This window comes from Onychostruthus taczanowskii, unplaced genomic scaffold (genome assembly GCF_017590055.1).
Source record: "Onychostruthus taczanowskii isolate IOZ18803 unplaced genomic scaffold, ASM1759005v1 scaffold40, whole genome shotgun sequence".
NCBI lineage: Eukaryota > Metazoa > Chordata > Aves > Passeriformes > Passeridae > Onychostruthus > Onychostruthus taczanowskii.
In genome coordinates this window covers 4829206-4855382 of record NW_024501460.1, presented here as the reverse complement: position 1 = coordinate 4855382, position 26177 = coordinate 4829206, and the positions used below count along the sequence as shown (strand labels likewise).

Here is a 26177-nt window from a genome sequence, read left to right as displayed (position 1 = left end):
TCCTTATGGGACCACTGCCACTGGCACCTCATAAGCAGATCTGGCGAAGAACCAAGCCTCTGGTATTCTCATTTTTTTCTGAAAATTCAAAACCCCATTTTCCCTTCCAAACAAGCAAAGCCGCAAGACACTCTAATATACCTTTTGCTTGACAGGGCAGCAGCTGTACTTGCTGTTGAAGGAGGATGCAAGGTTCTTTCAGCCCAGAGTCCCACACAGCTGGCCCCACAGAATTAAGAGGTCACTGCGTTAGCTTGCTCACTCATGAGGAGAAGGTGCTCTGGGGCACAAGGGATGCTCTGCATCCCTGCAGACATAACAGATTTGCCAGGGACAGATATCCTAGAAGTCAGGGTACCTTGTGGGTGTTCCAAACAGTAAATACAAGAGAAAATAGTTTGCTCCTGACAATCATGATTTGGTGCTTGCTAATGGTTACATAAATCCTGAACCCAAGGAAGTTACATAAATCCAAACACAAGGAAGTTTGGGAAGATGAGCAGAGCCTTCAAGAGCACAGTGAGCAATTTCCAACGTTTTCTTTGAAGAGGGGACAGGTTCCCTAATCTTTTGAAATAGAACCAAACCAAACTAAACCAAACCAAAAACCAAACCAAACAAAATGCAAATGGAAGAATAGGGGGTGCAAATGAAAGAGTAAGAGAATTGTTACTTCTGTCAGGAGCCTGTGGACCTGAACTGTAGACACACATCTAGACACCTGACAGCATCAGCCACTCTAGTCTCATATACACACATCTGTTGTCTTGACACTAGAGTGCTATAAAGCTGAGTAACTTTGGCATTGTGAGCTAAGGTTGCTGGCCAAATAATTCTTACATAGGCTCAGTACTATGTTCATCAACTTTTTAGGGAAGTCCTATCAGGATGGCTTGGCCTTTTGACCTTTATCTACATCTTGAGCACACATTTCTGGCTGCAGTGGAAAAGTAGAGCCAGCTTTGGCTCATAGCTGGGATATCTGCAACGTTGGCCCCTTCCTCAGAAGGAGCAACGTGCAGTGGTGATTTCATTCTCTGGCTGAGTCTCCAAGGAAGACAATTCTATACTATCCAAAGACTCATTACCAAAAGCCTGTGAATGCCTGGCAGAGCACTCTCTGAAGGGTCTCTGGTGCTAACCCAACCCACAGAGAGGCAGGAGGCAGTTTGAGTGCATGTCAGAACTGGGACATGTAGACAAGATAAACCTTTTTATGCTGACAGGAGGGTGCTGACATTATGCCAGCAGCATTAGCTGGCTCAGGATCTCTCCGGCTCAGATTTGCACCACGAGTTGGCAGCCTGAACCATGCTCCACAGCCAGTTCTTTGTGGTTGCCTCACTCCCCAGTGTTCACGTTTGCTTTGGGTGTAGGAGGCCCTGGCCCTCACATGAGGACATTTCACAGCCAATTGCTCTGTGGCAGACAAAGTTATTGTGTGACATCACACTGTTGGGATGTTCCTGTCTGCTCGCTCTAACAGCACATGGAAATGGGAAAATCCAGCCTGTGAACTCAGAAAGTCTGGCGATTCCTGCACTGGGTGATTTTTTTTATAGGTTCCTTCAAAGACATCATGTACTGAATAGAAGCTACTGAGTGTCCTGCCTTTGAAGCAGGAGAGGAGAGAACTCACAGTGACCCCCTTTCTCAGGCCTCCAACACTCTGCATTTCAGTGCTAGTGCTAAGTCCTGAGCCACAGCGCTGCCAGAAGACATTAATTTTTACAGAAACCTCCCTTGCACAGAACATTTAATGGCACAAACAAATCTATTTCCCCTGATGCACAGTGCACACATCTGTGATCCTTTGATACTTCTTTCTTATCCTTTCTTATTCTACCCTGATTTCCGTAGCTAACCAAGCTGGGGTCCTAAGCTCCTTCTCACTTCAGTTGCAGCTCAGCTCAGCCCTAGACTTCTTGGGGTTTCCAGGCACCCAGGAAAAGTGGAGCAAAGTAGCTGTTGTTGCTATTAAAGGAGTTAATAAAATAAAATTTTAAAACATAAGTAAAGATCTACATGGCAAAAGACACCACGACTGCAGCATGTGTGGATGTGGGCATGCATGGGATGTCCCCTGTCACACATAGACACTTTACAGGGGTAAAGAGCAAAGTGCAGCATTTGCTAAAGCTTGCCAAAATCTATTTATGTAGCAGCAAAATAATGAGCCATCTAAACCCCAGAACTGTGGCCACACACATGCGTTCAAAGTCAGTAATTTTCAACATATGCCTTTCCTCCCTAGCATGTCAGCTGTGGTCCCATCAGGAACTAAGGCAAGCTATGATAAATTCTGGGTAAAAGTGCCTCACCAGAGAGTGATTTATAGCAACAGAGAGAGGGTGAGAGATAGGTACAGTGAGTTCAGCTGTCAAAACATGAGTGGTCCTCCTCCAGTTATCCAATACTGCCGTTCTTTACAAGAGACTAACAGGAACCAGGGCTTGCTCCATTCTATTCTCCTCTTTCTCCTTCTCTATCTTGTCACTGGAAGTGACTGGCTACATGTAGTTTAGTTTTCCCCTTCATCCCCAGTGGGCATGCACACTGCTCTGTCTATGTGGGTGCATTAACAGCTCATAAATGCCAGGGCTCAATTAGAGCTGTGCTGCTGGCACAGACACTGGAGGGACCAGCAGGTACTCTTGGTCCCACACAACTGAGCTTTACTTCCAGCAGAGAGGAGGGAAAGTTTGGTAGCACAGAGATTAGAGATCTAGGGAGCTTCACAGGACATTTCCTTCCTGATGGAAGTGGGATACCTCAAAAGATAAGGAGGTGAACAAAGCTGTATCTCAGTAGCCTTTGTCTTTTTAGGAACCCTTCTTGGAAGATTGGCTTTTCCAGGAGTCAAGTGGTCTGTCTCCCTTTTGAATATATATTACACACAATAATTAACAATTTTCCTATAAGTTCATTTGTTTTATCTAGACACACTCTTTCATATAAAGGGTAAAAAAAATCTATTTCAGCACCATCATGGAAGTATAATAATTGATATATTGACAAATAAGTTTGAGCTGGAAGTCACCAGTACAACAGACATAAGCTTTTTGATAGCAAGCAGCCTTGGAGATAGGTGTTAGCATATGGGATTTATGACATGAAACACAGAGTAAAACAAATTAGAAAGAAACAGGAGAGGTGCACCAATAAAATTCCAAACAATCAAAAGAAGCAAGAAGAAGAAACAATTTTTTGTTAAAAGTATTAGTCTCTAATTCTCTAACATCTCATCTGGTTCCTACCACCCTCAAATTCCATTGCCTTCAGAAGTGCTATATACGAATTTTGAAATTTAGTAAACGCAAATATCTTGAAAGAAGTTTTCCTCATGGCTCCAGTTACGAATCCTTAACATCTGGCCACTGTGTCCCAGCAGTGAATGTTTCTAGTACTTTGCAATTGTAAAACACACATCAGAGCATGCACCTTAGCTAGTAAAACAACTAAAAAATACAGCCAGATTTTTTGTGTCAATTGATGCTGCTGAAGCAGTGCAAAAGTTAGCCTGATAAAGATTGCTTTGCATGAAATATTGCATTCATAGACCACCTCAAGGGACTCCCTCCTCTCTACTCCTCTGGGTCCCAGCTGGGAATTCCAGAGGGGAGGAAAAGAATACCCCAGTGCCTTTGTTCACATAGTGGAGAGGTTTATTTTTTGCTAAGAGCTGGCAAACAGGTGTCTTTTCTGCTGGGAGGCAATCTCTAGTAAACATGTCCTGCTGCTAATAAATTATTTTTTCTGTCACAAAATGAGACTCCAAGTTTAGACCATCAGGTGTTTTTGTATCTCTTCTCAATTTTTCGTACTTCTTTGTGAACATGGATCTAAAAAACTCACAATGCTGAGTTACCTACCAATTCAGAGTGTCCTCTAGACCGGTTAGTTCTCTTGACAGTGCCAAGGAATCTCCTAAAACATGAAGATCCAAAGTTTTCCAAATAGCAACTTTTACCCAGAGTAAGAATTCACCTCACCATCCCATCTCTAGTGCTGGGGGACATCTCATTTTCCAACACCTCTGCTGGCTGCAACCTGCCCTGCCCCAGAGCTGCTGAGGAGAATAGGTGACAGCAGAGGTTGCAATAATTCCCACTAAGGTAGAATTACTGCCTAACAAAATCATCAAAACCTCAATCATCCTGGAATCTTTCCTGGCCCAACTCTGCTGTGAAAACAGGGAAAGGCAGTGGACACTGTAGGACAGTATGAAGAACTCCATTGCTTCTGGTGTGCATATCCTGAACTGGACCTCTGGTTATTTAGTTGAACTCAGATATCCTGCTGACTATAAGTGGGAATTTGGTATCACCTAAATAAGCCATATGGGATCAGCTCTAAAATCTTTATGTTCTTAGCTTCTTTGATGTGTTTATAACTATCCCTCTGGAACTGGCTTGGGAAGACTGTGGAAAAAGGAGCAGTAAGTCTCTCCTCTGATCTCAGGCCAGAAGCCAATGATTTATAGAAGCCTGAGGAGAGCATATGGATGGGTGCATGGGAATCCACACATGCACACGTGTGGAAAGGTGATAGTAGCCTGGGGGACTGGAATTTACGGTCGTTCCAGAAGTGCGTCAATGAATAAAACGTCCATAATAACATTTAGGGCTAGACCAATATATATGGATTTATGAAGCCATTTAAGGAAAACACAAATAGACAGCAATTTATGAGGATGTGGGGAAATACATCATTAGAGTCAGGATGCACCATATAAACTCATCAACCCCTCAAGGATTTACAGCCACGTACTGGAAACTACTACTAAAAGCAAGATTGAAGGCTGTATAAGCCTATCTCATCATTCATCTGTTTTTCAGAGAAATCCCTGCCAGTGTAGCAGAGCCAGTGGAAACTTTGCAGCACCCACACCAAACTGGTTGTCTCAGGTGTGGGAGCTATGCTCAGCCAGGCTAAGCCTTGCATTGTGGAAAACAAAGAGGAACACAAAATATCCCCATCACCACAAAGGTAGGAGTCAGGACGGATCAAGAGTTGTGAGGAAGTCCATTGGCTCTTCTGGGTTCACTGAGGCTCCAAACAAACTGGAATTAATCAAACTGTGGGGAACTAGATGTAAGCACAGCATCTGCACTTCTCTTATGGCTTTTTCATTGCAACCCAGACCAATAAAACAAGTTTCACCCAAGTGGTGATGCTCACCTTTCCTCTTGTAAAAGCCAGGAAGTAGGCAGAAATGAAGGAAATATGTGGTGTCGGAGCAGCTCTCAAACCATAGGTACTGTGGCAGGGCTGAGGTCCAGCACAAGAACTGGAATTACATCTAATTACTCTTTATAAGTGGATATTTTTCCATGTGGATTTTTTGGCACATTCATTGTGTTGCATACTTTGGCAGGTAACTATGGTCTAATTTAATAAAGGATTATGTGCAAAACTGAATTATAATACTTCACATGTTAGTATTTCAGTCAATTTCACCAGGGATGACTCTACAGAAAACAGTCTGTTAAAGCAAGAACTATTTCAGTTGTAAAGAACTATCATAGAAGGATGTCTGTAAAAGTGCCTTTCAAGAGATTGGGGTGAACTATTTATATGTTCACACACACACACATACATATATACATACAGATACACAAAAAATATATATTTACACACACACACACACATATATGTATTTGTTTATACAATTTAACCCACGAATTCTGTGAAAATGGCATTTAAATGGACAGTGGATTAAAAAGGATTGCAATTAAATATTGTTCTCTGAGTGTTTCAGATCTCTTTTCACATGACAGAAGAAGTATTTGTCCCAGGTACCCTTGATTCATTATCAATTAGAAGGATTAAGCAGTCTCTACTTGCTTTACTTGCTTCATTAATCATCTTTTTAATGATGCAAAAGAAGAAAAAATAGGAGTGAAAAAAACCGAGAAAGGAAAGTAAATTTTAGGGAATAACGGAAATAGAATAGTTCTGTGCACACCCACAGGACCAATCCATTACAATTGTCACATTTTTCAGGATCAAAATTAGTCTTTAATAGATAAAAATTCTGTGATGGATTAATGTCAACTTGGGGAACTTTCTCAGAGCTGGGAACTGATAACTTCTGAATAGCTTCGTAGACACTGTTGTACAAGCAGCCTCCACTGCAGGCACAGCCCTGCAAAAGGAGAGTTCAGGTTTTCCCAGCTCCAACTGAATTCCCTGGGAGGCAAGGCCAGCCATCCCTATAGACCAACTTTGTACCTTACAAGAATAGAACCTTGAACCACTCAAAATATTCTGCAGTTCAGGACAGCCTGGTCCACATCGTCTGGGGAAACATCCACACTCTTGGAGATACTCAAAACCCACTAATGGGGAAAGACTCAGAAATGCTGGAGAAGCTGGACCTACTTTGACCACGGGCTAGACATGAAACCTCCAGTGGCCCTTCCAATTAAGATTATTCTATTCAACAGTTCTGCTGCACCATTTGAAACCTACTGCTCAGGCACACAGAGTGCTCCTTGGAAAGGTCATCTTACAACAGCCTGCCAATATTTCCATGTGTCCATCACTTTAATCTCCCAAACTCAGCACATTCCTAGGAGGTATACTCCTTTCAGAACAAAAAGTTTCTCTGAGCTCTAGCTGCCTCTGCTGCAGGGCTGTTGTGTGAGCCACTCCCTAGGGATAGCTTCTGCCTGACAGTACCAAAGGGCAGGATTCACCTTCCCTGCTTTTGGTGTTTTTAAAGCCAGAGTCTGGTCTATGAGAGAGAGAGTCAAGAGAGGAAGAAAAAAAAATCCAGAAGAGAGTTCATCCCAGACAGCAGGGTTAAACTCTGTTTGGAGGTGCCTGCCTCTCTCCCTTGCTCGCAGGCAACCTGGGCAAGAGCTTTTTGTCTGGGTTCTGCTGTTCAGGCAGTACAAGAAGTGAGAGCCAGCTCTTCAGGAAGATAAACTGAAAAAAACTGGATGAAAATGGCCACAGCTCCCTCTGACAAAAGATTTGAGAGCACAGCACTGAGACATTCAGCAGCCAGTTGTCTTTCCTAAGTAAATTTCCTTTCTCTTCTCAGCATTAAACATTGGACTCAATACTAAAAGGAGAAGTGGCAAGAGTCAAGCATATAATTTATGAATTTTCCTTCTCTGCTGTGGACTGTGTTTGTTTTGCTTCCTGTTGCTAGCCTCTGAGAACAAATGTACTGCATTTTCACCACATGATCACAAAGAGAAACATTTGCAGAGCGCTGAGTGTTGACTAGTTCCCAGCAGAGGAGCTTGAATACCTCCCAGGTGAATCTCTGTGAGTTAAAGTCCTTGCAACATGAGGGCAGCTGTGCTCACAGAAGCAAAGAAAAAATGGGGGAGGGCAATAGCATTGAACACTATCTTGTATCTGCAGCCAGTGTCAGCCACCAAGCATGGACACCATGTCACAGGAAGGACAGCAACAGCGAAGAAGAGGGAGGGAAATTCCACCACACACTCAAGGCTAGCTCCAAAGGAATCATTCGGAGCTGTTTATTGCAGAGGCTCCCCTGGCTCAGGCTGTATTAACCCCATTCCTACCATGGCTGAAGATTAGAGCATTTTTGTCCATACTTACACATTCAAGGTACAAACCATGGATGGATGTGTTAGGAAAGAGCAACAGAAAAATAAGTGAATGTGTTCTCTTAAGCAGATTGTGCAATGTCAAAAGAAGTGTTAATTTTCTTCTTCCAATATAGAATATCTGATTAAAACAAATGCAAACTGCACAGAGTGCAATAAAAAACAAATGTTCCATTTTCCACATCTTCTTGATACAGCTGTTTGTTTTATACATATAAAGATTAAGGGAACAATCTTGAATTTAATTAAATCCCAAAAGAACTAATGATATTTATGCATATTAAATTTTTAAAGGCACTTGTGGCTGTTCAGCCAATCATTCACTGGACTGTCATAACATGCCTCCTAACCCTAATTTAAATTAGAAAGAAGAGAGCCATGGAAAAAAAAATGTGCAGCCAGTAACATTTTCACTGCACATATGTTTAAGAGATAAACGCCCATCTAGCTTTAGAAGGCAACAAATCTAATAAATCGCCACATCATCATAATTCAATGATGGAAAAAACTCAGCATTACAAATTTCAGATCTGCATCTCACAGGAAAGTAAATTAAAACATCAATTATAACCTACTTTAAAGACTTTATATGGGGAACGTTGATGTCTTAACACAGAAACTCCCAGATCAATCTAGATGAAGCTGGGTGTTTCCCAGAGTTGTGTTGTAGCGACCAGAATTTGGTGGGGCTATCTTTGGAGCATAGCAGGAAACCCTTTAGCTTCTCTCCTTTTCTAGTGAGGTCATGCCTTTCTCTAGTCCCATACCTTCAGTGAATCAACAGGTACCTTAGGACCTGGGTCTCTGATGAAGACTTCTCAGCAAGAGGAAAAAAACGCTCTTTCTCTTTCAGCAGTAAATCAAGAAAGTCTCTGATGTCATCCTGAGTAAGTCTCTCAGCACTGGGGAAGCCACACCTCAGATCCTGTGTTCAGTTCTGGAACACTCACTGCTACAGAGACATTGAGGTCCTGGAGTGTGCCCAGCAGAAGAGCAACAGAGCTGGGGAAGGGTCTGGAGCATAAGTCCTGTGAGGAGTGGCTGAGGGAGCTGGGGGTATTTAGCCTGCAGAAGAGGAGGCTCAGAGGAGACCTTATCACTCTACAACTGCCTGAAAGGAGGCTGTAGCAAGGAGGGGGCTGGTTCCTTCTCACAGGTGACAAGCAATAAAACAAGAGGAAATAGTTTCAAGTTGTACCAGGGGAGGTTTAGGTTGGATATTGTGAAAAATCTCTTCACTGAAAGGGTAGCCATGCAGTGGAACAGGGAAGTGGTGGAATCACCACCCCTACTTGGGTACATTGTTTGGTGGTAAATATGGCAGTGCCAGGCTAAAATGTAGACTCAATGATCTTAGAGGTCTTTTACAACCTTAGAGATTCTATGATTCTGTTTCTGGTCCAAAATTACAGTTGCTGAACTTTATCTCTTGTTCCTAATTTGTTTGTAAATGTAGGGTGAAAGTTGCAAGATTTTTCCACCTGGTGTAACTTTTCATCTTTATGTAATCAATATTTTGCTATCTCAGTTCATACACTCGCCTCTCCTACCTCAAACAACAGACTCCTCCTCCCTACATCTCCTAAACACTAACAAAAGAGGTTTCCTATTCCACCTACCTTTCAGCATTGCCATACAGCATTAACCAGACATGACTTTGAAAGCTCAAAAAAGTACAGCTTCTTATGAAACAGAAACCCCCAGATTTTGCTCCTTCTTCTCTCACATGAAATTCTGCTGATTTTCTCAAGAAAGTATTCAAACCCTCTTTAGAAAAAACACTTACTTGCTTATGGCTAAGCCTATTTTTATGGTTTATCAATCATAAGAGGAAAAGACGCAGCCATTAATTTCTGCTGTTTTCCTGTTTATGAGAGACTATTTGCTTTGCTGATAAGACACAGCCTCTGCCAGGCACTTACCCATCAAAAACTCCAGCCAGAATTGGTCTGACTGTGGCTTGTAAGGTCGGTTGAAGTCAATCTGGATTTGGAAAGCCTGTCCCCGACGCACTATCAGCTTGGGGTTGTAGTACTTGTCAGTGTGGTGCTCCTGCTTGTTGATCTCGTGAGGGTCCTTGAACATATAAATATCCACAACACGCAGGTAATCTGCAGAGACACGTAAATGAGCAGAGGGGGAAGGAGTCAGTGTGCTGAAATGTCAATATTGGTATCAACGTTATTAGAGGCCCTGTCCTCCCCTTCTCCAGGGAAGGAACACCATGCAACGGGAACATGCTGGAGCTGTCTGGGGTTTACATACTCCTGGCTGAGAAGAGGCTTATGGACAGACACTTGTCTGTCCACATGCCATTTTCACTGTTGCCAAAAGGCTTCTAGTGCGTGGTGAGAGCAACCGCAGAAAGAGCAGGTTGCTAGGTGTTGGATGCTGAATGACCCCAAGGAGAGTCTGGACCCATCTATCCATTGGCATTGGCTTTCTGCGAGTCTGGGCCTTGCTGCCACAAGTTTACCAGAGCAATCAGTGGGACTGATGGCTGGGGCTTCGTGTCTCCCTTCTTGCAGCCCCCCATTTATAAAATGCAAATTCACAGGGGCTTTGTGTCACTTAAATACCTCGTTTGCAAAATGCTGCCAGTACTGAGAGCTGAAGAGCCTGAGAGGCAGTAAATGATCTTGCATTCAGCTGAGAGCTTGGATTGCCTGTATTAGATGAGGTTTGGGTGTACTGCATGTGTCTTGTCTCAGCTTCTCAGTACACCTCCACTGCTATTAGTGTCTTCTTATGAAAACTAAATATAACATTACAGCATATAATTACAGCATAGAGTTACAGGCAAGCAGCAGTAGGTATCAATAACATACACAGGCAAAGCTTTGCTCCCTTCAAATTTAGGCTGTATAAAGGGTTATAGCAAATTATAAATAGTTTGTGCAGCAAATGACCAGTGTGGGGTTGCACTGGGATAGCCACAGGCATTTGCAGACACCACAAGCTACATGACTGTACCACACCATGAATCTGCACAATGGGAGTCTTCTCACACTGTGAGAAACCACATGAAAATCAACTGGACGTTGTTCTGTCGCCTGCATGCTTAGGCACATAATTGTGAAACCTCTGCCAGGAGGAGCAGGACCATTACTACTCACCCCCAGGAGAGAGACAGCAGAGTAAAGCTAGATTTGCAGCTCTCAACTTGTCTTTCCAGGTGCTGACAGTTAGAAACAAGCTAATTCCTGCATTTTATGCTTAGAGTGACAGAGCCAAACTCATGCCTGGCAAAAAGAGCTGCACATTTACAGCAGCTGGTGGAGCTATGTGTATTTGTGATGGTGGCTAATTTGGCTTTCTACTAAGCACACTGTGGGCAAGAATGATGTGCTCAGTAAATGAGTCAGACATTCAAGTCATTGAAGGCTGAATGTGGCCCCTTTGACAGAAGCTCAGCACAATGGTTTAATTTGTCAGTTCTGGACAAGCACCAGAGCCCTGCAGGCAGCACCCTCACTGGATGGGAAGCATGGTCAGCATGGTCCTTCTCCTGCTCCATCCTGGGCTCTGGGCAACAGCCAATGACAGACAGGGGAGTAATGGCAATGGGAGTAGGTCCCACTCCTGCTTGTGTCATCCCTCAGATCCCTACCTGTGTCCTTTAGGAAACAGAAGGAAAGTAATATGCTTGAGGACACAGCATGATAAGGAACCTTTCATGGAAAAGCCCTTCATAACTGAACCCAAAACCATCTGCCTCCTGCTAACCCCAATCTGCAAAAGGGCTAGAATCCTCTGCTCAATCCCGAGTCAGGCTTAGAGTCCCATGACAACGTAATTGTATTCTCTGCTCAATTCACCAGGTTTCTGCAGTAACTTCTGTAAAAATCCACTGATTTTAGCACTGGCTGAGGTTACAGACTTGTCTGTATGAAACATTTTGCTCAGAAATCATTCCCATTGCCCCTCAGTGAAGTAGGGCATATCTTCACCTCCCTTCTTGCAAAACTTACCAATGCTCTTCCAAAAATGCTGACAAAACTCACAATTGAATTACACAAGGCAGAAATTTTCTGCACAGGGATGAAGCGTGGACAGGTAGCAATCTCTCCCCTTACATCTTTCAAACCCATCTGGGCCGAAAGCACTACATGTAAAAGCTGTATATTTTGGGGTTCTGTGAATATCAATAAGAAGCTGGCTCAGCTTGTCCCGCATTCCAAAGAGGCATAAAAATAGAGCTGAGGGTTTGTTTTGTTTTCATCTCCTGTTTTGCAATAAAACAGAAGATGGGGGCAATAGTGACCCCACCCTTCCTCTGCATGTTAGCCCCTTCAAGGAACTGCAAAGCTAAGCCACCCTGGGCTTTCAGTTCAGCATTTGTTTCATTTATCACAGGACTTTACTCAGCTCCTCTCAGAACACAGCCATACACATCTGCAAAAAACACATTTCATTTCTGGGCTCAGTGTTAAAATGTACTTTAATCTTGCCAGATGAAGATAACCCATGGCTGAGCCTGTGCTAATTACAGTAACGGTAATTACAAAGAGCAAAACACAAGCAGGGTAATGGGATGTGCTAAGACCAGCACCAGGGTGTGATCCAAAGGAAAGCTCCAGGCGATGCTCAGCTGTGAGGGACAGGTGGCAAGTTGAGACCTCCTTTGAAGTCAGGTCCACTTGAGGGTTTGTCTGTAGCCTGGTCTGTTGTTCAGGGCAAGCAGGTTTGCTGCACAAGAGGCAACAGCATGATGCCTTCTTAAACCTTGTGTAATGTTAAGCTTGCAGGGCAATAAATGAGCACAAAGTTGAGCAGTTTTTCAAATAAAAAGAATAGCCTCCAAACATCAGGTTTCCTCAGACAACCAGAGAGGAAGAGCTTTGAATTACTCCAAAAAATAGCATGAATTTCCAAAGGAAATGCCCATCACTCCACTAGCAGGGGAAGCACAAATGCCTGGCGACTCACTGGACTCTGCAAAGGTGAGTGCGATGACAGGGCTGTGTCCCCCCACAGAGCCCACTCACGACACACTGGACGAGCCAGGGGGAGAACAAGGCACAGGGATGTTCCCGGGGACACAGGCTTCCTGCTGAAGAAGCACTCCGTGCCTCTCATGAGCATCTCCTCCCGCAGCTCCAGCAGCAGGCAGCCACTGGCCGGGCTGGGGACGCAGCTGACCAGGGCAGCCGCCCTGCTCGCCCTGGCTGTGATTCAGCGGAGTCAAAGTGGGTGTCAGCAGAGAGCTAGGCAAGCACAGGGTCTTACCTCATCCCAGAGTAGTAGCTAAAATAGGTCAAGTGAATCACACCCTAAAAATGCCTGTTTCTCTCTGTTGGCTGTCAAGGGAAACGAGGGTGACGAGCTCAGCTGTAGACTCCTACACTGCACAGATCAAGGGCAGAATTCAGTTAAATTTAGGCATCTAAATGATGTGAGCCTGGTATGTAACAGCTTATTATGGCCAGCTGATGGCTGGTTGCTGCAGGCAGTGGAGCTGAGAGAAGGGCACAGATCACCATGGAACTGACATCCAGTGACTCTCCGGACAGCCTGTGCCCTCACCTCCACTCACCCGATGGCTCTGTGTTGGCTACAGTCTGACACAGGTGAAGACATAGGTCTTTAGATGTTTATATCAGGTGTCCAAAGGCTGAAAAACACCTCCATTGTAACAGCAGAGACAAAAGCACTTGCATGCTTTTTTCAGTGTGTTATGGCAAAGAAATCTGGGAACCTCCACAGAAAAATCTGGAGCCCAGAAGTGTAGGGGTGTGCAGGAGAAGGGGAAGGTGTCACAAGCAGCTCTCTGCCGGGATGTGCTCCCAGCTCTAGGGCCTCATCGCACTGTGCTGCTCCTGCTCTGACCATGGACAATCATTTTATCCCCCAAGCACAACACTGAGAGTGCTCTGGGCAAGCTCAGCTCCTGAATGTCAGGTTGAGCTCCACGGGGCAAGAAACCTTTAATGTGCTCTGACAGGTGACCTAGGCAACCTGCCCCAAACAATATGTCCAGAGACCACGCTTGTATCAGCTGGTACCACAGGCTTAGATCACAGCTGATGTGCACCAAAACACTGCTACAGTCCCTTCAGGGACCCTTCAGGTCACTCCTTGCATATTTTGGCTACAAGCATTAAAGAGAATCGCACAGCAGATGTGATCCAGCTGTACAAAGAGTTTTGCTGTTATGCACAGATTTAATTTTCAGCCATACAAGTCCCATAGTCAGGTTTACCCAATGGCTACAAAACTCTTGCTCTGGACAAGAAAATATGTTCTTCTCAACAACAGCATCACCTTAAGGACATGTTGGGCTCCTGCCTCAACTCACTTGACCCAACATTCCTGTTTCCACTGCATTTCTGAAAAGCAGGAGGCTGCCACCCACAAGCACCAGACTTCATTCAGAGCTTGATGTGAAGCACATCAAAAGGCAACAGGAATCTTTCTCTTGGTACTGGTGGGCTTTAGCTACAGGCTGCCTTCCTTCTAAGGTGTCCCACAGTAATACATCTCCAGTTTCTGTGAGGGTGCTGGGTTTGAAACAGCGTCTAGCTGGGACCTGCACTGCATTGCATTTGACAATTTAAACACACACACTTGCCCCAGAGCTACAGGGTTGTCAGAACAGGTTCAAGCAAAATTTCTACAGTCTTAACTGCAGAATGGCCAGTTGGTTTGCTCAGGCATTTTTTAAAAAACAAATACTTATAAAAGAAATGTGTAAGTATTAAGATGGGGGTAGGGAGGGGTGTGTGGGGAGGGGATTGTGGTTAAAGCACATGATTAGGATTACAGAAATAATGCTTTGCAACTTGTCACTTAAAATCTCTTTGCCTGTTTCCCAATGTGTGAAATTCAGTAATTAATTATTGTCCACATTTATTAAGCACTCCTTCAACTCTGGATGAAAAGTCCCCTATGAGCATTAAGTAGTATTACATCCAGCTACCCTGAGCTGCCACATTCAACAACTTCTGCTGTTCAATTCAAATAGGCAAAAAAATTAACATAATTTTATTAATGAGTCATTCAGAATTTCATCCTGTTTTCTTTTAAACCAGATCTTACATATTTTTTATTTCTGGTTGACTCCAAAGACCTGACACTGGGAACATACTTTGATTTGTCTATTCTCTACCATGATATTGTTTTGTTTCCCCAGCCAAATGATTAAAACATTTTTCACAGGAGAATAAATAATCATATGGGTATTCCCTTTCGTCTCATTTTTTGTGAGTGAGCTGAACATATATAGCAAAAGTTTTCCCTGCCAGACAACATTTTGCAGCAGTTTCACAGGCAGTTTAAGGCCATATAAATGAGATGAGCCATTAAGAGAACAGATTCCTTCTGGCCCTTCACTCCAATGCTGCCACAGCCATGCTTGAAGCCAGTGGCTTCTTAAAGTGACTCTGTGATTGTGATCAAAATGGAAAAAACCCATGCTTGCCTTTTTTTAACCAGTCTCACAGTTCAAGCTGATAACTGGTCACTCAGCTTCTTTACTCCTCACTTTCCACACCCATAACCCATGTTAACACTTCCATATACACAGGTGGTTTCATTAAGTTTTCCCATGAACAGTAAGAAAATCTGTCTGAATTGGAAAGATGTAAGGAAAAAGTGGTTTGGATCTAGTTCACAGACCTGTGCTAAGAGTATGGAAGATGTAAAAATAGATTTACAGCTTAATTGTACACTGTACCTCTAGGATTAAATCCTCTAGGTATCAATCCAAAAGCTTCCATCTCAGGAACCTCATTTTCTTCATCATTGGAGTAGTTTGGTGGGATGGCTCTTCTCCCATTCAAAGGAAGTTTATTCTCCTCATTGGTGCTCATTGTTTCAGACATCCTGTGCTAAAAAAAGTTGCAATAGCATGAAAGAAAGAGCTCAAGGAAAAAGCAAACATGAGCTAGCATGGCACGTGCAAGATGGGAGAAGCCAAAGGCAATGTGGGGTGCCAGTGAGCTTCACATTTTTAGACTTACATAAATAAAACCAGAGAGGCAGAAAACATCAGTCTAATGATAAGTACAGCTCTCCAAGGATTGGAAGGCATTTTGTGTTCATCAAAACACATGAATAAGAGAAGAAGGAGGGGGCGGGAGAAGGAGAGGGAAGTCTAACACAGAAGTACTTGCCTAGGAGAAGCAGGGCACTAAAAACATTAGGAAGTTTCAGGTAAAAGAACTGGAAAATCTTTCACTCTCTCATCCTCCATAAAAGCATTATTGAATCCAAAAGAGCAAATTATATTTTCAGAAAGTGCATCACACACTACCTCTCCCTAATAAAAATGACATTATAAGTCATACTGCAATCAAGCCAAATATTACAGCCTACAACAGTCTGTGGATAAGTGGAGAATTGTATTTTTGTCCTTATGCACACAAACATCCAATATCTACAAGGCTAACTCCTGCACCCAGACAATACACTTTTGAAAAAAAGAGGGGGAGGGGGGACGAGAGAGGGGTGTAAAGGGGAAAAACGGAAAAGAAAAAAGCACTTATCCACTTATTTCTCTCCCACTAAGATCCTTAAGGGAAATCTTAGATGTAGGCTGATCAGAGCCTTTTTGAGCTACTCATAACTGCTTTCACATCTATTTCAGTGTAAGCATGTAGCAGTGAAAAAGCCATGCAACCCTTCTAAGAAAATATTAATGACTGAGAACAAAACTTCTTCCCAAAGCCCCTGAAAACAGCAATTTAAAATGTAGCAATTATTTAATAGAAGTAAGCTCTAAAAGTTTTTTCAGTTATCAAGGGTACCTTCTTTTCAGATAGTCCTTTTTTTTTTTTTCTTCTCCCTTACAGAATTTTTGCAGTGCAATGGAAGCAGGGAAAATGTTGGGGGCTTTTAAGTAACCTCTGTATATCCTCCTCCTTCCTGTTGCAATAGGACAATGTTGAAAATGTTGCCAAGCCCTCCCAACGCCACCTCAGAGGATCTGCCACCACAACTGGCGTGTCTTTTCTTCCTCCCTCCCCTCCCTGCCTTTCTTACCCCTACTCTGCTCACCAGGAGCATTTCAGAATGTTTGTGCTAAGGAAACAACTTGGCCATTGAAGTTTCAGTTCTTTTTGGGATAAAGTAGGAGTGTTTATGGCCCAAAAGCTTATTAAATGGGAAACTGGAGGGGATTTTCTGAGGCCCACAGTCCAAGAAGCCGTGCTTACCATGTTGCCAGTCTTTGGTGGTGTCTCTGCCTCAGGGAGCCTGTGATGCAGCTTCAGGTGCTGGTTTTCAGGAGTCCTCCCAGGCAGACACAGTGATGGTTTCCCTGCTTGGTGCTCACAGCAGTCCTTTAGAGGCTGCAGGACACATGAACTGGAGAGCTCATTGGCAGCCCAGCTTTTTCTAGAGACCTTGTGGTGTCCAGGACAATGAAGGTGTTTTGCACCACACAGCTATATTTGGGTCAAATGACCTTCAGCTCTTGCCCATGATGAAATGTGCATCACCTAACAGGTCAGGGGCTGCACCCTGTGGGAGCTTTTTAGCTTCATGTCAACTTTCTTCTAGTTTCACCAAGCTCTAAGGTATCTGGAGAATGTGTGACACCTCCTCTGTCAGACATAACTCCACAGGCCAGTGGAGTTACATGGAGAAAAAGCAATGGACAGGGAAGAATTCAGGCCTATGTTCTGCCAGATGCTGCTGTTTGGCAGTAGAGGTAGAAACCACCTACTGAGAACATGCACAGGAAGTGGAGAGCCCCTCTTGCACACATGGCACCCGCCAAGGGTACTCACTTGCCTCTGCATCTGCAGGGCAGATGAAGGAACAAGGAGACACAGGGAAGACAACTTGACTGTCTTTCAGACAGCTGTCACTTCCAGCCCCACACAAGAGAATTCTCAAACCTCCAGTGGCTAAACACCACTGAAATCAAGCCAGGGGGCAGAAAAGGAGAGAATGCTTCTCATGGGAAGCAGCAAGTAAATAATCTGGAAGAGAGGACCCCTATCCTACCTCTCTGGGGATTTGCCAGCCACAGCAAGGCAGCTCCACAGAGGTCAGGACACATGCAGAGTATGGGTCAGAGACCCGAGCTGGGCACCTTGGAGCAGCATGACGGCACCAGTAGGAGGGGTAGGGAGCTTTTCAGTGCTGGTTGCCAAGGCACAGCATGGGGCTGCAGCAGTTTTGGGGACAGCCTGGTTACCTGCACACAGGTAAGTGTTGCACTAGGCCTTCTCACAGCTGAAGGTATGAGAAGACTGCTGAACACTGTTTGGCTTGTAGCACAGAACGCCACCTGGCTGGAGGACTTTCCTTCCCCTGTCCTGCTCCCCCAGGAGTGCAAGCACCCTGAGGGGACAGATCTGATCCCATCACACACATCCTGAGCTGCAATTGCCATTGACTCACTTTTACACAGATGGGCCCTGTCGTAACCATCTGGAGGGCAAGCAGCACCCCTGGCACCGGGGAACACAATGAGCTTTCTGGGGGAGGAGGCTGGTTGCCAATTTTCTTTTCTTGCCATTATTTTTTTTTTCCCCTTGCATCTACATTTCTATGTGGAGTGTTGTGCTTTGAGCCTCTCTCTCCCACTTCCAGCACTCCAGTTCCCAAAATTGCAGCTGCTGCGACGATGTTACAAAAACTGATATAAATATTGCCTCGGTGCCATGCCTGCTGGAGGCCTGCAACACAAATAAGAAACACCGTCTCCCAAGGAAGTCATGTGCTTCCCCAAGTGGCTGCGGTGCTGTCAGAGCCAGGAGGAAAACTTTCCGTCAGAGAGAGTGGCTGCAGCAGAGCAGATCCCTGCACTCCAGCCGTCACGCCTGAGCGGGCAGCGCTTGCGGATGTCTCCCCGCGCCCAGGCACGTCACCCTGGGGCTTTCCGCAGAAGCCACCGACCACGCAGAAAGTGGGGAGGCCAAAATTTTTGGTGGCAGCGGCAGGAGTGGGACTTTGCATCCAGGGAGAGTAATGCTTTGCAGGCTGTGATTTATTTATTTTGTGGGGAGAGATGTAAATTCATACTTATGACAGCTCCAGATGGCAGGTATTTTCTCATTACCTTGACTTCTTAGCATTTGCTATCCCTTGCCTATTAGACTGCACTGGCCTTAATTTAACTTCCGTGGTTCCAACCTACTGACGTCAGGGCTGATGCAGAAGCGGGTATGGAAAACACAAAGCCTTGATTTTCCTGTAGGGCGTTATGTTTAATGAATGATGCACTGGGATGACCGGTGGAAAAGCGCTCACTTCTGCACAGCAGCCTGTGGGGAGCTGCGAGCCCATATCCATTTCTCAGAGCAGCCTTCAGATGCTCGCGGCCTTTGTCAAAGACTTCTGCAGTCACAGGCACCCTTCCCACAGCAACAGACTTTGGATGATGGACAACCCTTCCTCTCCAACCCCACAGAAAAGCCTTAAATGGCTGCAAAGCTTGCACCATAAAGGGTTATCTAAAATGTACTTTCCTGTTTTTGCCAGAGCCAGAATTGCTCTGTTCCAAGTCCTCCCATGCCAGACAAGAGTTTGCGGGGGAAAAACCACACAAGTCAGTAAAGCTTTACAGCCAGAGGAGAGGGTGTGCCAAGATCTGTCACAGGCAAACTGATCAACCAGGTGCTCACATAAATGGGTTGCTGTGCTGTGTGCCAGTGACTAGATGGGAGTGATGTTTTGCCTGCTGTAACTACACCAAGCACTCCTCGGGAACAGCTGAGCATTGTAAAGCTCTCCAACAGGGTGGTTTCATTTCTTCTTCTGTTTTTAAAATATCACTCCCATGCCATTTGCAGCGTAGATGGATGTATGAATGCACTGGAACATTGTACTACAGCATGTGCACAAGAGTACCTGCCAGGACATCACCCTCAAAAAACCAGACTCTCAACTCTGGCCTTCTATACATAATACACAGCTGTGGCTCTCTTGTCATCTCACAGCTTTACTTAGGAACCTGCACTCTTTCTTAGATGATCAAGTCTTGTCTTCCCCCTTCCTCTGCATCAGTACTTGTCTCCCAGGAATTCATGTTCCTCTTCCTGTGATGCTCTGCCTCACCAAGGCTGCAGGCAGAGTAGAGCAGATCCTAGAAGAAAAAAAAACCCAAACTAATAAAAATGTTATTTTTAAACAGAGGGAAATTTCAGAAATCTTCATTTGGCATTTTTGCTTGCATATTTTGCTTTGGATTTTTTTAGAAAACAAACCCAGTTATAATATCTGTCTGCGTGTAACAGTAGTTCTGGCTACCACACACAGAGGAATATATTTTAAGTTAATGCTGAAAACTCAGAGGGCCCAGCTCTGAAATATGGTATGTGTACACATGTCTGTATGTGTGAAAGAGGGGCAGAGGCAGAGAGAGATAAAATGGCAGCTCTTCAGATGGTAGAACATTTGGAAGGGGATATAGGGCCAGTGTTCAAAAGATATTGTTGCAAATGTTTCTGTTGCAGGGAGAAAAATACCATAGATGTATATATTCATACACATATTCTGCTAGAAAAACACAGCTTAGGAAATTTTACTCTTCTCTGGAAAATTGTTGTTGCAAACTGAAAGCCTAAATTCAAAGTGTAGATCTTTACAAGCATCTGCATCTGTGCTGGCCATCTTAGGCTCCCTTTATCCTCCACACAGATCTAGCCTAGGCAGTGATTCATCTCCTCCTACAGCAGACATGTAAATAGGTCAGATGAATCATGGCCTAAAAGTGCCTGCTCCCTGTATTGACTGCAAAGGGAGCTTGGGGTGATGGGTTTTGCCATATGTGTCTACACTGCTGATGTCTGCAGTGAGAGGAGATATATCCAAGGCTAGGTACAGAAACAGAAAAACATTTTATTTTGGTTTTCAGGCCTGACTTTCAAGTGGTAAATTATCCTTTACTTTTATGGAAATACTGCTGCAAGTCACTATCAGTGATACACAGTGTATCATTCAATACATTTTTTTTTCTATCAGAATATGTGTCTGCCACTGCCAATTATATAATATGTATTTCTTGCAGTAAGCGTCAGATTACAGTAAAGTACACATAAGCTTGAGAAAACACATACATCTTTTTATATTCATTTGTGAAGCTGTTCTGTTTCTTCAAGCAGAAATCTAACCAGACCATGTAGTAACTGCAGCAAATACTAATACTAATACTAATACTAATACTAATACTAATACTAGTGACTATTATGAACATGGAATCCGGGTTCCCACTCCTATTCTTACATCCAAATCAAAGAATTCTGTTGGTTGGACACTAGGAACTGCCCTAGTTTCTTACAGGAAGAGTAAGAGAGGAGCCAAGCAAGGGCAGAGGGGGTTGTCATAAGGGTCAATATTCACAGTCTCTAGCTAAATCTATGTTTTGCTGGAATTGAGGCCTTAAAAGATGAAAGAACATCTCTCAAAAATGGGATTAGACAACCTCTCTGCTGGCCAGCTGACCCAGAAGCTGATGGGGACACAAAGACTGTGAACCTCAGATATTTATTTCAACCCCAAAAGAAAAGGGCAGAACATCCAAGCAAAGCCTTAACTACCTAGAGACTAAAGCAGGAAAGTCCATTTTAGATGAAACATTTGTCTGAATAAAATTCACCACAGGTGCCATGTGCCTTGGCCACAGAAAGTTTCCTCTCTAAAACAATTGTTTCAGTCTTCTTAAGCCCACCTATCCAAATAAGCCCTTGGCCTGGGGATCAACCCTACCTGATCTATCAGGCAATGAGGCTGAGATAAGAGATGTAACTTGAAGAGCAGGGGAAACAGAGAGGAACAGAGTATGATTCCCATTCATAGACTATTTCCGGATATCTACTCCCTTTTGAACAACCACTGTATCTAGACACAGGCAGAATAAGCAATATATTCAATCTGGTCAGACTTTGTCTGTCATTCTTGTTATATACCCACAGAGCTGCTTGAATTCTTCCCAGTGCAAGAATACCCTTATAGTGAAGGCTGATTCCACAATACCGAAACTTTTTCAAGAAAATGACAATTGATTATGGGAATATGGTTAGTAAGAAGTTACCAAAGCATGCTTAGCTTTGATTTGCAAATTTTAGCTTTTAAGTTTAAAGCCAGGCTGCAGTCCTCAGGTAGTGGGATGTCCATGGCAAGAACAGGCTTGAAGGTAACATTAAAGTTCCTGCAAAGACCCAGCTTGGCTTTAAGTAGCTGCAGCCTAGTTCTGCACCCTGGCTGGCCACAGCCCTCAGCTCCAGAGGGGCTCAGTTTTCATGTATAGCAGCAGATGAAAATGATGGTGCTGTACCATGGCTCCTAGACAGTATGGAATTATCTTGGATACATCAAAGGCAGAACCAAAAAGCCAAAGAAAACCCAAACCACCTACAAGCAAAAGTAAAGGGTCTGTGCTCTGCATTTCTGAAGCACTTGCAGCAAAGACCTGGTACAAGACACCTGAGATGTCCCTACCTAAATCCAGTTGGACTGAGTGGGGTTTAGTAGATCCAGGCCTACTCTGGGCACAGATGAATATCCTTGTTTTACTACTCAGCTGAGAAGCATGTTCACAGAACATTGCATCTCAGCCAAGAAGCTAGACCAGACCACAGCTCTTTTCTGTATCCAGGGGGTGGTAATACATAACCCAGGCAATTCCGGCATACATAGTTAACAGTTGCTTCTAATTAATTAAGTGACATATGTGGACATGCAATATTTCAATCTTAATGTCTCAAATAATTTCAACATTACTGACACACAGTATTTCAAGTACACTCAATTACAAGATTTCTGGAATTAAAGACCTCCTAAATTTCATTAAAAGATAAAACTTCCTTTTCCAGTTCGGAACAAAAATACATTTTAAAATGCCTCAATGTCTTGTAGAACAGCTTTTCTTCTTAATACAAACACAGATGTAGTGCGTAGGCCAAACACAACAAAACGCTTTAGCACATCTTAACTTCAGTCGTGTAATTCCATCTTCAGGCATGTGCCTAAACCCTGTTATGGGCTCAACTCAACCAAACCAAGGCTGTACATTATCTGTTTGTACAGAAACACTTAAGCTGCCTGTTGAGGTTGCATTTCTGCAGCATGAAGTTGCAGTTTAACATGTTCCTACTGCAATTGCTTTTTGACCATTTCAAAGATGGTTTCCAGAGAGGGGTGTTGATTCATTTTTCAGTCCCGAGACTGACCTTATCTCTGTACAAACGAGCTGAGTAATTGTTTATTCAAGGAAATGTGCAATCTTTTGAGAAATGGGTTCAAATGTGGATTGTAAAACATTGCAACTAGTTGGTTCGTTAATGGCGGATGTTCTGGAGGGAAAAGGGAAATTGAAAGGATGAATCATTATCCAGATGAAGTTCAAAAGTGATTCAAAATTCATTTCATAATCACAGATGCGTGCCAAATAAACCCATCCAACACAAGCTGCAGGTTTTGATTTTTGTGAAGGCTGCAAGTTCTTTCCTTTGCTATTCCCACTATAACCTTTGGAGTGTGGCTAAAAATAATAAATAAATAAAAAAGTTAGAAGAAATTATTGCCTTCTAAATGCTCCATATACCTGTCTCTTTCTACAGTGTTGTGCTGCATCCACAAAATTACTGTCAATGTGCACAGTGGAATACAAATACTTTTCCCTTTGGGCTTGTAGTGAACTCATGGATGGAATAAAGATAAAAGTCAGAGCAGCTGGGAGTGTATCAGGACTGCAACTCCTGCATGCACCCACAGCAAGGTCCCTGGCTCCTCAGCTGAAGTGAAAACCATATGTTACAAAGAACAGGCATGCACAGTATTTCTCTTACATGTCCAGATTCTCTATAAATCCTGTCAGGGCTCAACAAAGTCCAAAATGAAAACTATGGTCAACAGCTGCTCTCTCCTTTTGAGGCCTATCCGTCCTCTCAAGCAATTCCACCCCTGGCGGTGTGTCCCTAGCAGAACAACCCTACCGAGTTTTAGTTGTGCTGTTTAGGCTGTGAGCCTGCAAGAAGGCATGTTAGGACAAAACTCTGCAGGCAGATATCTTGTCCTTGGTCTGTCTCTGGTCTCTGGCCCATCCCTCTCTCAGCTGTAATCTTCACAGACTTTTGCAGCTACCATAGGAATGGTACGATCTTTCACTCCTTTCCTTTCAAACCCTTTTCTTCAACAGTCTTACATTGCTTTTGATTTGCTTTCAAAACATCAATTGTTGGTTGCCGGGAGAGCATTTACTGCTTCACTAATAGATTGGAAACTCATCCGGCAAGCGGCAGTGCAAACAAAACTGGAACTGATCTGTCTTTTACATTAAATGATCATTTTTTCAGAAAGACCCTTGGGATTCAGAATGTTCAGACCTGCTGTTCAACTCATACAAAAAGAAAGGGTTCACTGGCTGTTGTTAAGATGTCTTCACCCAAGTGCATTGTTTGCCTGGGATTCCTCCTGAAGCTCTGTAGTTCCTGTAATTTACACAAATAATTCCTTAGAGATGTGTATAAAACACAGTATAAAAAGCATGTTAGGAAACTATAAGAAAAATGGTCGTAAAGTTAGGTTGAAGAAGCAGCCAATAGATTTTCCAGTAAGAGCATTGACATACTACAAAGGCATCCATTGGAATACACAGGTGGAAATGGGTTCTTTTAAAGCCATGTCCCTTAAAATGGTCCATGTCACCATCTTGTCACCATAGGAGTTTCTAGTCAAGGATAACGAGAATCAAGTAACTTGAATAAATGGTTTTATAATGACCAATAAGCTGAATTTCTTTGCATTATACCACAATAAATTTTTACCAAGATCATGCATTCACTAAAAGCAAAGTTGATTTGTGGACATCTGAAGGAAAAAGCTGGGACAAGCAAGCAAATTGGAATGACCTACTTGTTCAAATTTTCCCATTGGTAAGGACAATGTCTTACTAATACTTTTGTACCTGCTGACAGTCAGAGTTCAAATGTTGAATCTGTAGCTCACTGACACTACATGTTCTGTTGTATTCAATGGCAAATATCATTTCTTGTGCCTGTTACTTGAAAAACCATTAAGACCTTTTTAAAAAATCTGGCTCAAAATAAATGCTTGATTTCTGGGTTCAAAAATTATGAAAACCCTTGGAATGTGTAGAAAGGCCAGTGTTGCAAGTGTCATCTAATGAACATTACTCTAAGGTCGTGTTTATTCTCACAAATACCACAGCTCTTCAGAAAGGCAACAGAAATATGCATGTAATGCTTCAGCAATAACGCAAATTATGATCTATACTCACTGCAGCCATGATATCTTTTAGAATTAACTCCTATCAGGACTCCTCATCTTCACAGCTCTGAAGGCTGCAAACATTGCACCTTTTCACGACTTTAACCATACCAAAAAAAGAAGTGCCATCTCACTGTAATAATGCTGTCTTAATTATGTACAATACTTAGCACTAGTTTTACACCAGATGAGTCATAGTAGAAGCTTGTACTTTACTGTTTGACTAAATCCCACAGCAGTTAGAAGTCCCTGCAGTGAGTGCTTACCAGCTTGTGCTTAGCTCTTTTCTCAGACCATGTCTGCTGAATCCTTTGGGGAAGGCTGGTTTGGAGGGTGCTGCACTAGGATGAACAGACCCTGTGGTTGGAAATAAGGTCTCAGAGTCAGTGAGAACATGCCAGAGAAATGTCTCCAAAGCTGCTCAGGTGCCTCTGCTTCTCCAGTCACATCCATTTTAGTGAACTGGGATTCTAAAAATGATAGACCTGGGTTTCATTCCTTTCTTTTTAAAAGCAGTTTATCTTCTGAGTAGAAAGATGTTCCTTTTTTGCCATTTTGTGCTGTTTGTTGTGGCAATTAAGATGATGCCAAACAGGTAACTGAAATGCAGTTATTTATGGAATCCCTCTTCACTTATCTTACACCATCTACTCTTTTACTGCTAAAAATAATCCCACAGAAGCAGATACATATCATTTTATAAAAAATTTTTACCACTGGGGTTTTTAACAAGACAGCATGATCTGCTGGGCACTTCTTCATTTGTGCAGATTTTTTCTCCTTCCTGAATTTTGGAGCTTGATGAGATCAGTGAAATTTCCTGGTAGGCACAGGATCTTTTTCCAGGTCCTCTTAATTGCTGGTGCCTTGGAGAATACTGGCTATTCTCAAGTCAGATGTTACTTTGACAGTTCAGTTTTCTTCATCTGAAACATAAGAATAATACCCCTTTTGAGCCTTCATAAATGGTGCTGGAAACTTCAAAGGAAAAACACTTTTAGATAGATTTTAAAAAAAATGTTAAAGAGCAGATGGACTTGTAGCTGAATATACTGCAGTCTTCATTCACAGTCAGCAGGAGAGATAGGTTCCAGCCTCTTTGAATCTCTGTTTGGAAGACCATGCAGGAACTTTAATGTCAGACATTGTGAAAAATTGGTCCCATCTGCCTCCCCTCCTTCACCCAACAGATACACAGAGAGCCTAAGTACCTGGCTATCACAGATCACTGGGAACACTGCTGAAGCCTCTCTCTATGCAAATGACATATATTCTACTCATTAAACATCCCTGTAATGAATGCCCTGCTATGGCAACTTCCAAGAGACTCTTGATTAATTGGAAGAAGCAAAACACTTCATGTTGAAGTAACAGCTGGTTATGGTACTTACCAGTATCAGCTGA

General features: G+C 43.3%; 1 protein-coding gene and 1 long non-coding RNA gene across 3 annotated transcripts in view; both read right to left on the bottom strand.

Moving 5' to 3' along the window:
- F13A1 (coagulation factor XIII A chain) overlaps positions 1-16479 on the bottom strand; it is a 59288-nt gene extending 42809 nt beyond the window's left edge. The window contains exons 1-3 of one of the 2 annotated variants that reach the window (XM_041413221.1): positions 16340-16479; positions 15268-15421; positions 9515-9703 (exon numbers count right to left, since the gene is read on the bottom strand). In XM_041413221.1, coding sequence (XP_041269155.1) covers positions 9515-9703; positions 15268-15415 — 337 coding nt within the window. In that variant the 5' untranslated portion in view covers positions 15416-15421; positions 16340-16479. The remainder of the gene's footprint in view (positions 1-9514; positions 9704-15267; positions 15422-16339) is intronic. The other variant, XM_041413222.1, reaches the window with a different exon arrangement.
- Positions 16480-19475: 2996 nt separating this feature from the next.
- LOC121340494 lies at positions 19476-25614 on the bottom strand. The gene is made up of 3 exons (XR_005953317.1): positions 25488-25614; positions 25040-25130; positions 19476-19629 (listed from the first exon to the last, which is right to left on the bottom strand). It is a non-coding gene; the product is annotated as an uncharacterized LOC121340494 (long non-coding RNA).
- Between the last annotated feature and the right edge of the window lie 563 nt (positions 25615-26177).